This window comes from Sorex fumeus, unplaced genomic scaffold, assembly GCF_029834395.1.
Source record: "Sorex fumeus unplaced genomic scaffold, SorFum_2.1 ptg000094l, whole genome shotgun sequence".
NCBI classification, from domain to species: Eukaryota; Metazoa; Chordata; class Mammalia; order Eulipotyphla; family Soricidae; genus Sorex; species Sorex fumeus.
This window is the reverse complement of record NW_026606151.1, coordinates 19440423-19457170: the sequence shown is the minus strand read 5'-3', so window position 1 is coordinate 19457170 and position 16748 is coordinate 19440423. Positions and strand designations below refer to the sequence as shown.

The window sequence follows — 16748 nt, the reverse complement described above, 5'->3', positions numbered from 1 at the left end:
TTGATTTAAAATAATTTTACTGAATCACTGTGAGATAGTTACAGATTTACAAACTTTCATGATTACATTTCAGTCATACAATGATCGAGTACCCATCCCTCCACCAGTGCCCACTTTCCATCACCAATGTTCCCAGTATCTCTCCTGCCACCTCACCCCCAACACCACCCCCGCCTCCGTGGCAGGCAAATTCCCTTTTACTATCTCTCTCCTTTTGAGTGTTACGGTTCACAATATGGGTCCTAAGTGGCTATCATGTTCGATCCATAGTCTACTTTCAGCACACATCTCCCATCCTGAGTGAGCCCTCCAAACATCATATACTTGGTGGTCCCTTCTCTTTCTGAGCTGTCTTTTCTCCCAGCATGTGAAGCCAGCTTCCAAGCCATGGAGCAATCCTCCTGGCCCTTATCTCTACTATCCTTGGATGTAGTTTCCTATTATGTTACTTTATATTCCACACGAGTGCAGTCCTTCTAGGTTTGTCCCTCTCTTTCTGACTCATTTAACTTAGCATGATACTCTCCATGTTGATCCACTTATATGAAAATTTCATGACTTTATCTTTTCTAACAGCTGCATAGTATTCCATTGCGTAGATGTACTAGTTTCTTTAACGAGTCATCTGTTCTCTGGCACTTTGGTTTTTTTCTGGATTATGGCTATTGTGAATAATGCTGCAACAAACATACAAGTGCAGATATCATTTAGTTTTAGAAAGCCTTTTAATCAAGGCTTCAAATATATTTTCATTTAATTCTTCATAGCACAGCGGGTAGGGCGTCTGCCTTGCACGCAGCCAACATGGCCGACCCGAGTTCGATTCCTCCGCCCCTCTCGGAGAGCCCGGCAAGCTACCGAGAGTATTCGATATGCCAGACACAGTAACAACAAAGTCTCCAATGGAGACGTTACTGGGCCCGCTCGAGCAAATCGACGATCAACGGGAGGGCCTTTACCTTTTAATTCTTCAAGTGACCCCATCCATATTATTATTTTCAGTACGTACATTCTTCCACAGAAGAGCCTGGCAAGCTCCCTGTAGCATATTCTATATACCAAAAACAGTAATAAGTCCACGGAGACGTTACTGGTGCCCGCTCGAGCAAATTGGGAGAACAGTGCTACAGTGCTATGTACATTCTGGTGTTTCAATATTTTTCTAAATAATCCCAGTTAAAATTTTATTGTTGTTAACATATTTCTAGTCATGTAATGTTTATGGTTTTTTCCTGTAAGAAAGTCAGTGGTTAGAAGAGTTATTTCTATTTTGAATTCCCTGCTTTTATGCTGCCAACTTGAACAATTTTAGCTTTCCTCATCCACTACACAGAAGTTTCAGTGGTCAAATAATCTGGTGACTCTGCCGATCATTCAGAGACTTGGATATGAAACATCTGGATCCAGTGAGAAGGAAGATGATGGATAGTATGTTTTGTTTCCAAGTTCAGAGTCATAAGTTGCAGTATTTTCAAGAATTTGCATATCAATTTATTTAATGACATTAAAAATTAAATATTCATAAAAACTCAGCACTATTCATGGTATAGGAAATGTACTTGGTACAGGGAAATAGCAGGGAAGAATATAGACTAAATGTTTTTTCACCTGGATTTACATGATGTTCTATATAGTGGATAAACTATAAAGGATATTTTACTCCTTTCCTTAATTCTCTGGAAGAGGCAGACACAAAACAGTATCATTACAAACCTGGAAAAAGGGTCTGAGAGTCTCAGGGAAGGAGGCTTTGGGGAAAGTAAAGATGTGAGAACCGGTAGTCATGTTGTAAAAGGAGACAAGTCCAGCCTCATAGTCTAGGAACACCCCCAAGACCTGAAGCTGTTCCATCCGAGAAAGTAAACTCTGGGAAGAGGCCATGGCCACCACAAAGCGAGGCTGGTCTAATAATCTGATAGTCCAGAATCCAGTCAGAGGCTCCTGTACCTGGTCACCATCTCTCTGCACACTTTCTAGGCAAACACCTATACTACACTCATCTTTATCTCTGACAACCACTTCAAAATAATGTCTTCCTGAGGTGAAGCCCTCACAGCCTAGAACAGAGTAGAACAAACGATTGTGTCTTCGTCTCTCAGTCTGAAGACTTTCCCCGGAGTTAGGACCAGTTACACATCTCCGATCCTCAGACACAAGTAGATCAGGATGAGCTGTATTTGGATCCAGAGTGACATTAACTGAGGAAAAAGAAAAAGAGAGATTTTTGTGTGTGTTCTGAGAACACAGTTTATATGAAACAAATCTGTGATCAAATGCAATTTTTATTTCCTACTAGTCATTCTTAGAACGAGTCATTCTTGGATGATCAGTTTGTTAACTACAAAGTAGAAATTTTCCTATGTGTCACAAGGATTAATTGGGAAGATTGAATGAGATGATGTATTCTCTTGGTGAAATTCTTTAGAATATATTAAGCTGTTAAATGGTAATAATAAAATATCATCATGTTAGTTTCTGAGCAAAACTAAGCAGAATTAGCTTGCTACTGTATTCTTCCAAACCCTTTCTCTCCACCTATCTAGGACATTTAGGTCTGAGCAAATATTGGAGCAGAAATGAGCCCTTTCATCCTGAATAGTAATCACAGACACTGAAGATATGAAAGAAAATTAACACAGCAAATGTCATAGATTGTTACAGATTTCCCAAAATTTTAGCTGGGCCTCAGGACACATGCCAATTCTCATGAATTTAAAGTAAAAGTTTGTCTTTCTTGCTGAATTCAGATAATATTCCATTGGGATTAGGATAAGGTAATATGCATATGCATGAGAATCCATATACACTGAATACCAATATACATGAAAACTATCTGATTAGAGTCAAATAAAACAATCTTGAAAATATGGTGGTGGGGAGGTGCAATGGTAGTGTGATTGGTATTGGAATACTTAATGCAATAAATCACTATGAACAACTTTATACAAATAAATAAATAATAAATGATAGCCCCCCCAAAAAATTAAAAACAATCTTAAGTGTGATGATGGCTAGCAGTGCAATATTTAAAATAGAAGTTCATGATAGGAAGCTCTAGTAAGAGCTCATCACTACACTATTTCACTCGTTTAGCACTGATCAGCTGGATTGGGGGGTGTATGAAAAATCAAGTATGCAGAAACACTTGCTTTACTCTGTTTTGTACTAGCTGACTTCCCACCTTTTCCCACTCTCTTGCTTCCCAGAAAGACTTATGGCCATAGTCATATCAACCAGACTCCCTTTCTCTAGTTTCTGTTTGGTTCCATCAATGAGAAACTCTAGAAGAGTCTATATGGCTAAAAGGAGCAGAGTTAGAAATACTCTTAAAATTAGGTTAGAAACTAATCATAAAAGACCTACAATGCATTCTAAATATTGGAAAATAGTAATGTTTTTGAATTAAAGTATATAGATTCATGGAATTGAACATACTAACATGCTACCTCCCAAAGAAGTACAATGCAGAACATACTGTATTTTGGAAAAAAAATAAAGTTAGCCGCTCCATGATTATTTAAGGCCAAGCTCAAACCTCAATTTTACATGTTCAACTTAAATTACAAATCTCAAATTTATATCTGCCTATGGATAATTTTGTTTGTTTGGGGGCCACACCTGGTGATACTCAGAGGTTACTCCACTGCATACAGGAGTTATACCTGGCAGTGCTCAGGGGTCCATATGGAATGCTGAAGTTGACTGCGTGCAAAGGAAATGCCTGACTCACTCTGTTGTCTCTTGTGCCCCTGCCTTTGAATAATTCCGTTAACTACTCTGGTTAACCAACAGAGTATTGATTGGGAAACAGAGTTGTATGTATGTTTGATTACACAATGACAAAGTCACAAACTCTTTTCAGGTTAGGTCTTCTATTGCAAGAAATTGAGTTTTAAAAACTTCATAATTGCATATTTTAGAAACATAGAAAGCATAGGTTAAGGGATCAATATGCAGGAGGTTCAGTATTTGGATTTGGCAAAACCTGGCTTTAATTCCTGTTCTAACATTTACTGTTATCTGGGTCCTGGTCCTAAAGTCATTTATATCATAGTCTATATCTTCTCCTATATTGTATACTTTGCAAATAGGAAAATAATATCAGCTCAGACAATGTACTGAAGGCTTTATAGAGGTTTTTGTATTTAATTTTCATGACAACCCACTAGAATTTACATTTCATTCTTTCTTTGTAAAGTGGAGGAGCTTATAAAACTGAACTTACGCAAGCCAATAAATATGAGTAAGAACTTGAGGAGTCTTCACAGATTTTGCAATGTCCCTAGATCCCTGTCTAAACATAAAATTATGCTATCAAAAAATAATTTGACAGCTTTATTCAGAACAATTAAACATTCTTTCTGGGCCCTGAACCTATATAGGGACAGCTGGTGGTAAACTTGGTTATCATGTGAGTCCCTTTCCTCTTTGGAAGTTAGTTAAGACTTGTTTGTTTGGGGGACACTAATGGCAGTGTGATGGGATCACTACTGTTTCAATGCTCAGGTGGGGCTCTATTCCTGGTGAGGCACTGAGAACTACATGCAGTATCAGGAATCAAACTAGGTTCTACTGTATGCAAGTGCTTTACTATCCTTATACTATCGCTGTGGCCCCAAAGCTAGTGAATTCTTTACTTTACACACCTTGGTAGCTCTTTAACATTTTCTTCACATCCAAGTACAGCTCAGAAACACTGCACTCAATATGAGAATCCAAAGGGAAAGTCTCCGGCAACTCCAGCTTCACAGATGAACTCCTGGAATAAGCAGAAGCCACAGACTTCATCAGTGAGACATTCCAGTTAGCTCAATGTGCCCACACCTCTTCCCTCCTTGGTTCACCTAGCTCTTACCTGCTCAAGATATCTTTCACGTTCTGTAGATAAACAAAGACCAAAGATGAGTGTGAGAACATCAATATTTCATGGGGTTTGGTTTGTGGAACTGTTTTCTATGAACGCTGCTTCCAAAGAAGTAAACAGAATGACCACAGGTTTAGCTATCAATGGACTCCTAGATAAAATTATTCCTATCCCAGATCCTCATGTTATTCAGCATGATAGCATATTTATCAATCTTTCTGTTTTTCATTAATTTACTCCCTGATCATCTTTCCATTTGTTGTTATTGCAAAAACTGGGGCTCTACACATGCGTGGTTTACACATTCTTAGCTGTGGTACTTGGTAGGGATGGCAAATCAGATTGTGGCTTTTTTTAAAAAAAATTTTACTTATTCATTAAAATGTTTTAATTTTATAAGTTAGTTCACAATATTTGATTACATTTCATATTCAAACGCCAATCCCACCACCATTACACCTTCTCACCACCAAATTTGGGAAGCCCCAATCCCAAAACACTGCCACTGTCACTGTTCTCCCGTTGTTCATCGATTTGCTCGAGTGGGCCCAGTAACGTCTCCATTGGAGATTTTGTTGCTACTGTGTTTTGGCATATCAAATACATCACGGGTAGCTTGACAGGCTCTGATGTGCAGGCGAGATACTCTCGGTAGCTTGCCGGGCTCTCCGAGAGGGGTGCGAGGAATCGAACTCGGGTCGGCCATGTTGGCCACATGCAAGGCAAACGCCCTACTGCTGTGCTATCACTTGATAACATGGTGGTAGGGTGTTTGCCTTGCATGTGGCAAAAATGTCTGACCCAATCCCAAAACACACCAGAAATAATATATTTTATATTGTCTGTATGAAAAACTGCTGAACATGCTTACAAAAATGTGTTCATATAGGAAAGAGTGTGAAGATTGTTCTATTTTGGCAGGAGCCATTATGACATTCTATAGGGTATCACTAACATGTTGTTAATGTTTAGTGATGTGAGCTTTGGTATATATATATTATTTCCCTGTATGATTTGTTGCCTACTATCTGAACCCCATCAAATATGGTGTGGTAATTATGGAGAATGGGTCGGGAGCATCTTATGATGTTCTTATAATGTTATACGAACATATTATAAGAACATCTTATGTGTCGCGGCTGTGTGGTCCAGGACTATGTTCACTCATATGTGAGGCTCCACCTGAGGGTGTGGTGAGCAGCCTTGAGCATGGAGGTGGTTGGGTTGTGGAGGTTTTTGGCTGCCGGAGCTGGGTCCCTTGGGGCGGAGAGGGCTCTCACTCACCCCCATCTGGGGCACCCTGAGTGAAACAGCCTGGCATGGAGTCTGATGTGGTGTCTTCAATAACATTAGCCTGTCCACTGCTTGGGAAAGGACAGTAGGGTGTCCAGGCTATCCCTGCCAAAACTTGCTTTATGGGTCTAATTTCCTTAAGAGTGAGCCAAGATTAGAAATGACTTATTACAAAGGTCTTAAGTGGAGGCTGGAGTGATAGCACAGCAGGTAGGCGTTTGCCTTGCACGCGGCTGACCTGGATTCAATTCCCAGCATCCCAATAGGTGCACCAGGAGTGATTCCTGAGTGCAAAGCCAGGAGTAACTCCTGAACATCACCAGGTGTGAAAGCAAAAAAAAAAAAAAAGGTCTTAAGTGATGGATCCAAGCAGAACCCCTGAAATCCTGAAACTAGATGACTGTGGGATGCAGCAGCCATTAAGTGTTGGTGGGCAAATACACTACAGTCTCAATTGCCAATGTCCCCTCAAGTTTACTTCTTTTAGAAGTAGAATAAACAGTTATAGGCATTTATCAGAAAGCCCCATGGAGTCTTTGGAATAAGAACATTATAAGAACATCATAAAGAAATCAAGGAAAAGATCATCGCTCATTTTGGTGGCCTCACTTTATCACCCCCAGTCAACGGAAGAGGCATTCAGGGGACAGCTGCACAGCCAGAGTTCTATGCAAATGAGATAAATAGTAGCAAAAATTATCCAGTGGTTCCATTTGGTCAAGAAACTCACTGTGATTATCAAAAGCAGATCAATTTTTTTTGTTTTGTTTTGTTTTTTGCTTTTTGGGTCACACCTGGTGATACACAGGGGTTACTCCTGGCTCATGCACTCAGGAACTCCTGACGGTGCTTGGGGGACCATATGGGATGCTGGAAATCGAACCCAGGTCGGCTGCGTGCAAGGCAAACACCCTGTGCTATCACTCCAACCCTCAAGCAGGTCAATGTTTCTGATTCACATAAAGACACTCGACGAACCCTTGGAAGCCACTCTGCAGATGTCAATGTATAAGTGAATGTGTGTCTAAAATATAGACTTTGTTCTCCACACAAGTACCCAGCTGAGTGAGGTAGGAGGGCTTACCGTCTCTCAGGCCCCCTCACTGTTCTCATCGTAATGGGTTGTAAGCAAACCCTTTCTCTCCGTCCCCTAAGTAACAGTCCTACCTGCAACAATTTACACTCAGGTTCCTGATATTTCTTCTCCAGTTCCACAATGTGGTTCTTGAGTCTGTTCCTCTGCATTTTCAAACTTGTTCTATCAGCTTGTAGTCTCTTCAGAGCCTGTTCCTTTTGCTTCTCCAGTTTTGACAGCTGAGACTTCTCCTCTTCATGAAGGAAGATGTAGAGGGTCTCAAAATCAGTGTGGATGTTTTGTTTCTCTTTTTCTATAGTTTTCTAGAAGCAATAAACACATGTTTAAAAGATGTATCACTGTATCACTGTCATCCCATTAGTAAAAGTAAAGTAAAGGCCCTCCCGTTGATCGTCGATTTGCTCGAGCGGGCCCAGTAACGTCTCCATTGGAGACTTTGTTGTTACTGTGTCTGGCATATCGAATACTCTCGGTAGCTTGCCGGGCTCTCCGAGAGGGGCGGAGGAATCGAACTCGGGTCGGCCATGTTGGCCGCTTGTAAGGCGAACGCCCTACCGCTGTGCTATCGCTCCAGTCATCCCATTGATCATCAAATTACTCGAGTGGGCGCCAGTAACATTCCTCCCAGCCCTGAGATTTTAGCAGCCTCTTCTTACTCATTTTTTCCCAATGATTGGAAGCTCTTTCAGGGTCAGGGGAATGAGACTTATTATCCAGAGATCATTATTGTCATTACTGTATTTGGCATATTGAATATGCCATGGGGAGCTTGCCAGGCTCTGCCCGTGTGGGCAGAATACTCTTAGTAGCTTGCCAGGCTCTCCAAGAGGCATAAATGGGTAGAAAGTTTCTTATGACTTTGCGACCACATGGTCCAGAAAGCAGCCTGGAGCATGGCAGTGGTTGGGCAGTTGTGGTCGGCTGCTGGGACTGGGTTTCTAGAGGTGGGGAGGGTTCTCACCCGCCCCACAGCCTGGCGCAGAGTCTGGTGGCATGGTTCTGGGAGCCTCCTTTTATACTCCTAATGCGGACCTTTGTCACTTGGGACTCTGGACTCAATGGGACCCGGAGAAGAGATCCTTTGCCTGCTTCCCCCAGTCTCCAGTGACTCAGGGATCATACCCATAAGCCATACCCTGCTGGCACCAGACAATCTCCTCATCGGCCACCCTTAAAAGATGAAAACAAACTAAATGTTTAGCTACATAGATATAAGGGAATTTTTTTTTAGGTGTGAGTTGGTCTATACCTGGGGGAGCTCAGAGGCTACCCCAGGCTCTGTGCTTGAGAGGCACTCCTGATAGTGCTCAGGGACCATGTGGTGCCAGTGATCAGACTTAGACCTCTCTTGCATGCACAGTAGGGCAAATGCCCTACCTGCTGTACTATCGCTCCTGCCCAGATCTCAGACCTTTGAACTACCTTGCAGGCTGGAATACTATTTGTTCTTAAGAAGGAACGAAACTTGATATTTATTATAACTTGCATGAAACTTTAGAAGGAACATTGAATGAAGTAAGCCAGCCACAAATGAAAAAAAAATGTTGTGAATCTATATAAATGAAATACCTACAAAATATAAGAAACAAGAAGTAATAGAGTCCAGAATTCAGTTGGAGACAAAACAATTTACTAAGAATAGTTTCACTTTGAAACAATGCAAACTTCTGCAGATAGCCTGATAGTTACAAAACAGTGTGGGACTACTTAATTCCATGGAAATTATAAGCGTTAAAATGTAAATTTCATGCAATGCTTATTTGAACAGGGACACACATGTGCTGATATACAAAATAAACCGATAGCACTGCATCATTATTTTCCCGTGAATCATTTCCCTGAAAGAATGTGCCACGTTCCTTTGCTGTGTCCACAAGTGAGGCACTTAGGTTTGGGTGAGATTTTCACAATTTTGATAATCACCTAGTTAATATCCTTGATTCTTCAATAATGATATAGGAGAACAAAGGATCAGAAGTGCTAAATAACTTAATTATAGAGCTAGGGCAAAGGTCAAACACTTCATTTCTAAAAATACCATTTAGAAAAATCAAGAGTTTCCTTTGAAGAGAGGACACATCCAGTGGTGGTTGTAAGCACTCTTCTAAGAGTGCTTACACAGAAGCATATGTGGTTCTGGGGATGGAACCAGAGTCTACTGCCTGCAAGACAAATGTCAACCCAAGTATTATCTCTCCAATACCTACACTCAGTTTTCTTTTTTTTTGGTAGGAGTACTGCTATTTATTCAGCCATTGATTAGCTGATTGAATTGGGCATGAACTCCACCTTAATTTTATTTTTATTTTTATTTATTGAATCACTGTGGGAAAAGTTACTAAGCTTTCAGGTTTAAGTCTCGGGCATACAATGATCAAACACCTTTCCCTTCACCAGTACTCATTTTTCACCACCAAGAATCCCAGTATACCCCCTCTACCACCCCTCCAAATGCCTGTGAGGCAGATGATTTCTACTTAACTCTTCTCTACATTGATTACATTCATTATTTCAACAAAAGATGCACCATTGTTGTTTAGAATTTCCCCCCAAACAATCAGAATTGCTGAAAAGGCATTGTGAAATATTTTGTTTTCTATAGCTGTTATGAGAATCATATAATGTCACGTGGCCACGATTTTGGATTTCTGCAAAGAGCCAGATAATTACGAGATTGGTTTCTGTGTGTCTGGTGTTATGGCCATGCCGGAGAGCCGCTTGTGGGGGGTAACTCATGACCCCGGTAGGGCGTGCAGGATGTGCCGGTACCGCCCCCCTTCCCATGAGACTGCAGTTGCTCTTTCATCTCCGGCTCATACTTGGCTTTCCTATAAGCTCTGAGGCGGCGACCACCTTGCTGCCAGGGGGGATAAAGGTGGAAGGGAGTAAAACCCTTCCCCTCCTGGGGAGGCATGGTGCTGCAGTTTAACGCATGGTCCATTCACTTTTCTTCTGCAAGCTGCTGGGCTCTGGACTAAGTCCTTTTGCCTCTGGAGCCATGGCCGTGCCAGGGAGCCACTTTACACTCAGTTTTTTAAATAATATAAAAAGGTTTTCTCTGTCTCTGAAGGAAAGATGAAGTGAAATAACATAATCTTATTTATGTTCACTTGTAACCAAACATAAATAAGATTATTCATTACAACTACCAGGCTGGTAGATAAGTTCATTCTTCTTAGCAGAGAGAAGTTTGACTGTTAGTCTTTTAAAGTAGTTCAGGGAACTATTCATTCACCAACAGAACTCCACCTAAAGATGGTCAGACACCAGATGATCTGTATTGTGAATTCGGCTCTCAACATGGAAGTATAGAATTGCAGCTGCTATTAGTGATTTCTTGTTTTCTGTGGTGTTTCATGGATGAAGTTGTGGAAGAGGGTAATTGATTTGGGTTGAAATGAAACTTTCCTAAATGAGACTAGGGCAACTTTAATTGCTCCACTGATTGGGTTTCCATGTTTTTACATCAAACTTCCATCCCACTGCTCAGAGCCTTAGAAATAAGAGAATACTGTTCACTGAGAATCTGATATTAATATCAGAAGGGAGTAGGAGAGATACTGGAAGAAACCCTGAAAGAATCAAAATGACTCATTGGTCTGTGATGTTAACTGCAAACTGATATATTGCATCAGTAAAAGGAATGAATTCAACTGTGGGGCAATTGGTCAGCTTGAAACAGGCTCAAAGAATCAAGTTTCAGATGTGTATGTTCTAAGTTATGATCCTGTTCATCAGTTTCATAAACTTGAAGAATTTGAATCCCTCCTGGAGTGATCCTCTTCCTTAGTGCTTATAAAGGCTTATTTATGAACACGAAAAGTTGAGTGCCAGATCCTTTACCATGGTGAATAGGCCAAATTAATATGTGTGAAGCCTTCAAACCAGGGATGTATTAAAATGTGAGCTACTTAACTTTGAGGCATTTAAATTTTGAATCCCAGTCAAAAAAGACTCTTGGAACAAATGAATAAAGGTATAAAGGTATCAGAACTTCTAGTCAATAATAATTGAAATAATAATAATTATTATTGAAAGCTTGGGGGCTTGGAAGTAAATCCTCATAGACAAGGAAACGCACAGAAGCATCTCATAGATGCAGCATAATAACAAAACATGGCATTCTTTTTAAGTTCATCTATCTGGTCTAGTTTAATAAGCATAAACCATCATTGTGCTTTGCCTAATCAGCACAAATGCTTAGTTCTAAAATAAAAATAACATGAGATAAAAATTCAAATTTGGGGGAGATAAAACAGAGGGTAAATAAGATGTTTGCCCTGCACACTTTAATTCCCACCAGCACATATAGTTCCCCAAATCCTGCTAGAAGTAATCCCTGAGCACAGAACCAGGAGTAAGCCTTGAACATTGACAAATATGGCCTCCAAAACAAACCAAAAATCTTATAAAGACTCAAAATTTTACCTCCCAGTTGGTTATTTGCTCTTCCATGGACATTTTTAGCTTGTTACATTGGTCTTGCATTTGCTTCAATTTTGTGAGAGTACTCTCAAGTTTTTTCTGAAGGGAAAAAAAATTGGTGAATAAATTTAGTTAATTTCATTACACATATAAGAGGAACCCCAGACTTCAAAGAGAATTAGGATGACACTGAATATTTGATGGCTCCTTATAATTCAAGAATGCCTGTTGAAGGTTGCTTGTCCAGTAATTATTTGGTATCCTCAGAAACCCCAAGAAGGGAATATAAAGTAACAATGGGAGTCGAACACCCAAGAATAGTTGAGATAAGTACCAGGAGGTCTGCTCCACAGTTTGGAAGCCGACAGCACATACTGGGGAAAAAGGCAGCTCATATAGAGAAGGGAACACCAAGTTAAGGATGTTTGGAGGACTCGCTTGGGATGCGAGATGCGTGCTGAAAGTAGACTATAGACCAAACATGATGACCACTCAATACCTCTGTTGCAAACTACAAGACCGTGAAGGAAAGAGTGAGCAAAAGGGAATGCCCTGCCACAGAGACGGGGTGGGGTGGGGGGAGTGGAGTGTGGGGGTGGGAGGGCTACAAGAATCATTTGTGGTGGAAAATGGGCAGTGGTGGAGGGATGGGTACTCAATCATGGTATAACTGAAACCCATGCATGGAAGTTTGTAAGTCTACAGCTGTATCTCATGGTGTTTCACTAATTAAAAAAAAAAAGAAAGAAACCCCAAGAAGACCTTAGGATTTTTAGTATCATTTCTGTGCTAGAAACTGGGACTTGAGAAGGAGTTAAGATATTCATCTACTGTAAGTTTTAGGTGACTAAGGTATGTCAGAATCAGATCCATATACACCATTATACTCTTGCCATGGAAATATTGCATAAATACCATTTTTCTCTACTATTACGTAAATGGTAATTTGTATCTGCTTTTCAGGAATCACCTGTGAAAAGACTCCTTAGATTTCATTCCACATCCTTAAGTGCCCAAAACAAGGGACTCCAAGCAGTGTTTGGAATAGACTGAAGGATACCTGAAAGGTACTGTGTCCTTGTACCTTGTATTTTCAGAATCTATCACAAGTTTGGCTCATTGTTGATTCACTAAGTATGTAGACAATTTGTACAATAAATCATACAGCTGTGGAATTTTGCAAACTGGATTTTAGAACAAGAGAAGTTAGTTATAACAAGAGCCAAGTGTCTGACTATTCTGCTGAATGAAGTTCAGTCTGCAGTCAGGACCTGATTCAGTGAGGGCCCATCATGAACTGTTACTCCAAAGAACTGACATGATGAAAACTATATTTCAACACCATAATCCCAAATTTCATGGATGTTCTGGGAGCAGCATGAAAACAGGTACCTGTGAAACCGTTTGACACAAACTCACCTTGTAGTCTTGGCATGCATTCTCAACAAGAGCAGTGACATGTCCTCTGTGCTGTGGTGACCGCTCACAGCACCAGCAGATGAGTTGACCATCATTTTCACAGAACAGGTGGAGCCTCTCTCCATGTTGCTCACACATGTTCTTATTCACTTCCTTGAAGGATTCAATGAGATTTTCCAGCTGCCTATTTGGCCGGAGACTGTTCCTAGTAAAAGGTTCCCGACATAGGGCACAGTGAAATGTCTCCTGCCTTTGACTCTCAATAATGCGTGTTATGCATACGTGGCAGAAACTGTGTCCACAGTCAATGCTCATAGGTCTAGTTATCAGTTCCAGGCAGATGGGACAGATTGCTTCGTCCCTAAAATTCATGGTAGCTGTGTCCGAGGCCATGGCTTCTCCTGAAATGCTCCAATATTGTATCTAGAGGCAAAGAAAATGCAGCCAGACAAATGTTGGTATCACATGCTTACTTAAATTGATACTGTAGCACTGTCCTCCATTGTTCATCGATTTGCTTGAGTGGGCCCAGTAATGTCTCCATTGTTAGACCTGTTGTTACTGTGTTTGGCATATCGAATAGTCATGGGTAGCTTGCCAGGCTTTGCCATGCGGGCAAGATACTCTCGGTAGCTTGCCGGGCTCTCCAAGAGGGGTGGAGGAATTGAACTTAGGTCTGCCAGGTTGGCCGCATGCAAGGTGAACATCCTACCACTTTTAAATGCTTCCAGCCCCAGACGGGGAGTGGGTAGCTGATCACCTGCCCAAACAGAGCCCCAGCAGCCCAAGACCTCCACACGCCAATCACTGCCATACTCACAGGCAGAGTCCAGAGGCTTGGGATGAGCCTCATCCAGAAGTGAATCTGTTGAAAAACTCAGTTATATGGGTTTTGTGACTGAAATCCCCAGGCTCTCGTGGAGTCGGGATTGGGCTATTTCCCCACTTCTTCCTGTCCTTCCAGGAGCCTGGCAGTCATGCCCATGAACTGCCTCTGGTGTCATATAAGCTCATTAACCCGCCATGATCCAGAGACTCATAAATAAATCTCGAAAGAGATCAACAAGCTGCAGAGATGCTTATGGAACAGAAAGTCACCATCCAGTTAAAAATTTAACTAGAGCTATATTCTATATTACCCAATTCAACATATTAGAACTCCTGGAGCACATGGTGGCATTTGTGGCTGCGTGATATCTTAAACACTATACCACTGACATACTAGGAGTAGCACAACACATTGGGTGGGATGCACAGTCGAAGGTAACCAATCTTGATTAAGAAAATATTAACACACAAGGCTTAAACTGTAACAACATGTTAGTAATCTTTTACCCAATGGACTAATGACTCTAGGGTAAGATAGAATAATCTTCACATATTTTCTTCTAAGGAAACTTGTTTTGATCATTTTTATCAAATTATTCAGAACAAGTAATATAAAATATTTAGAGTCTGCTATTGAGATTGCTTGGGTGGTGGTTGGGAAAACTGGAACTAATGGTGGTGGGAAGATGCAATGGTGGTGGGAATAGTGTTGGAATACCGAATGTAATAAATCATCACAAACAACTTTATAAAAATAATAATTAAAAATTATATTGTTTCCTCATTAAACACTCCAATTTTAATTATGTAACATTTGTCCTATTAAAACACCATTCCATTATTGCTAAAAATCTTTGAAAACAAGAGTTAATGAAAGTCAAAGCAAGAGAAAATGCAGGGAGGATGAAGCTCTTATTTCTCCCTGATAAGCATCATAGTAAATTATTATCACAATTGTTTCATTATAACTGGAATACCAATTTGAAAACCCTGAAGTCAATAAAGACGTCCATTCAGACAGCACATTTTAATCTACTTGGAACACAACCTTAACTTATACTTAGTCAGGCCCTGTTTTAAGCTTAAAACTACCAATTTGCCTAAATTTAATCTTTTTTCTATAATTAATTTTAATTGCAATTGCAATTTTAAACACAGCAAAACTTTACACATAACCCCTACACAAAAGCTAATTTAAACACCAATCCTAATTCTATTCCTAACCTTAACCTATACTTAGTTATAACCTAGTGAGGCTTAAAACTCCCAACTAGTCTAAATTTAACAATCATACTGTACTATACTTTCTCTCTTTAAAAACACTAAACACAGCCAAACTGAACACAGAAACCCTACATAATCCTGCCCCTAACCGGAGCCCTATCATTTATCCTAATCCTAGTCTTATACTAACTTTTACCCTAGTCTGGTCTTAAGCTTACCAATGAGTGAAAATTTAATAATTGCCCTATACTTAGCTTGCAATTTTAACTTTGAACACAGAACTACTTAACACCTAACCCATACACAATACCTAAACCTAAAAAAGTACAATTTCCCTGTATTTCACTTTTTAAAACACTGTTAAAATAACATAGAAACCCTGCACAATTCTAACCCTAACCACAGTCCTAACACTAATTCTAAATCTAACCCTATTTTAACCTTGACCCTAGACTGTTGAAGCCTACTAATTAGCCACAATTTAACAACTGCTTTATATTAAAACTGCCTTTTTAACTGCAAACACAGCAAAACTAGACACCTAGCCCCTACAAAAAAAGCCCAAATCTTAGTCCTAATTCTATTACTAACCCTAACCTATACTTAGCCTGACCCTAGTGTAGGCTTAAAATTCACAATTAGCTTAAACTTCAAAGTTGCCCTGTACTTTACTTTAGTTTTTGCTTTCAATCCCTTAGTAGCACCCTCCAAGAACATAGATAAACAGAGTCTCAGTGGAGATCCCACCAGGTCCATAATAAAATCAAGATGACAAGCAGAGGAAGCAGAGTGCCTTTCTTATCATCCTCCCTCATTTGAAGACAGAACTGAAAGTGCTGGGAAGAAAAGGCTGGTCCTGGGCCAGAGCTCTTGGAGTCCCAGAAGGTGCCAGTGTCTTACTGGGGCCAACATAACTCTGAGGAGAAATTTTGGGTAACGAGAAGTCTGGGAGTTTGCAGAACTCAAGATGTGATGAACAGATGAGAAAATCCAGTTCTCTGTGTGGTCCTGGGATCCCACCTCCTATTATCCACCAGGGAGGACCACATAGAGCAGAGGCCTGGCAGAGGGACCAGCAGCATTGAAATGAGCAGTGGGTGCTTGGGGTGGAAGTGGGGGGGATGGAACCTGTTCCCTATTTCCCACAGAGGGGAACTTCAGGGAGCAGAACAGAAGCAGCGATAGGTTTTCACAATTGGACGTTTCTTCCTTTGAACTCAGAGTGTCTGGAACTAAAGTACTAAGGTTATTGGATGGACCTTTAGCCTCAATAAAGAGCAAAGCTTTTAAGTGAAATGAGTCAGAAAGTCACTATCACTGTTCATCGATTTGCTAGAGCGGCCAGCAGTAACGTCTCCATTGTAAGACTTGTTGTTACTGTTTTTGGCATATCGAATACACCACAGGTAGTTTGCCAGGCTTTGCCATGCAGGCAGAATACTCTCTGTAGCTTGCCAGGCTCTCCGAGAGGGAGAGAGGAATCAAACCCGGGTTAGCTGTGTGCAAAGCAAATGGCCTACCCACTGTGAAAGCATAGAGTTAACAGAAACCAAAGCAACATAATACCTTCCCATTTCTATCATTAAAAAATGGAAAGGA

At 40.6% G+C, this 16748-nt stretch overlaps 1 protein-coding gene across 1 annotated transcript; it reads right to left on the bottom strand.

Annotated features, from left to right (window-relative positions):
• Positions 1–1045: 1045 nt before the first annotated feature.
• On the bottom strand, positions 1046–13515 carry LOC130040435 (E3 ubiquitin-protein ligase TRIM38-like). The gene is made up of 6 exons (XM_056132512.1): positions 13098–13515; positions 11682–11777; positions 7325–7555; positions 4856–4878; positions 4647–4759; positions 1046–2198 (listed from the first exon to the last, which is right to left on the bottom strand). The coding sequence occupies exons 1-6, from the start codon at positions 13488–13490 to the stop codon at positions 1669–1671; spliced, it is 1386 nt and encodes a 461-aa protein (XP_055988487.1). The 5' UTR covers positions 13491–13515; the 3' UTR covers positions 1046–1668.
• Positions 13516–16748: the final 3233 nt, after the last annotated feature.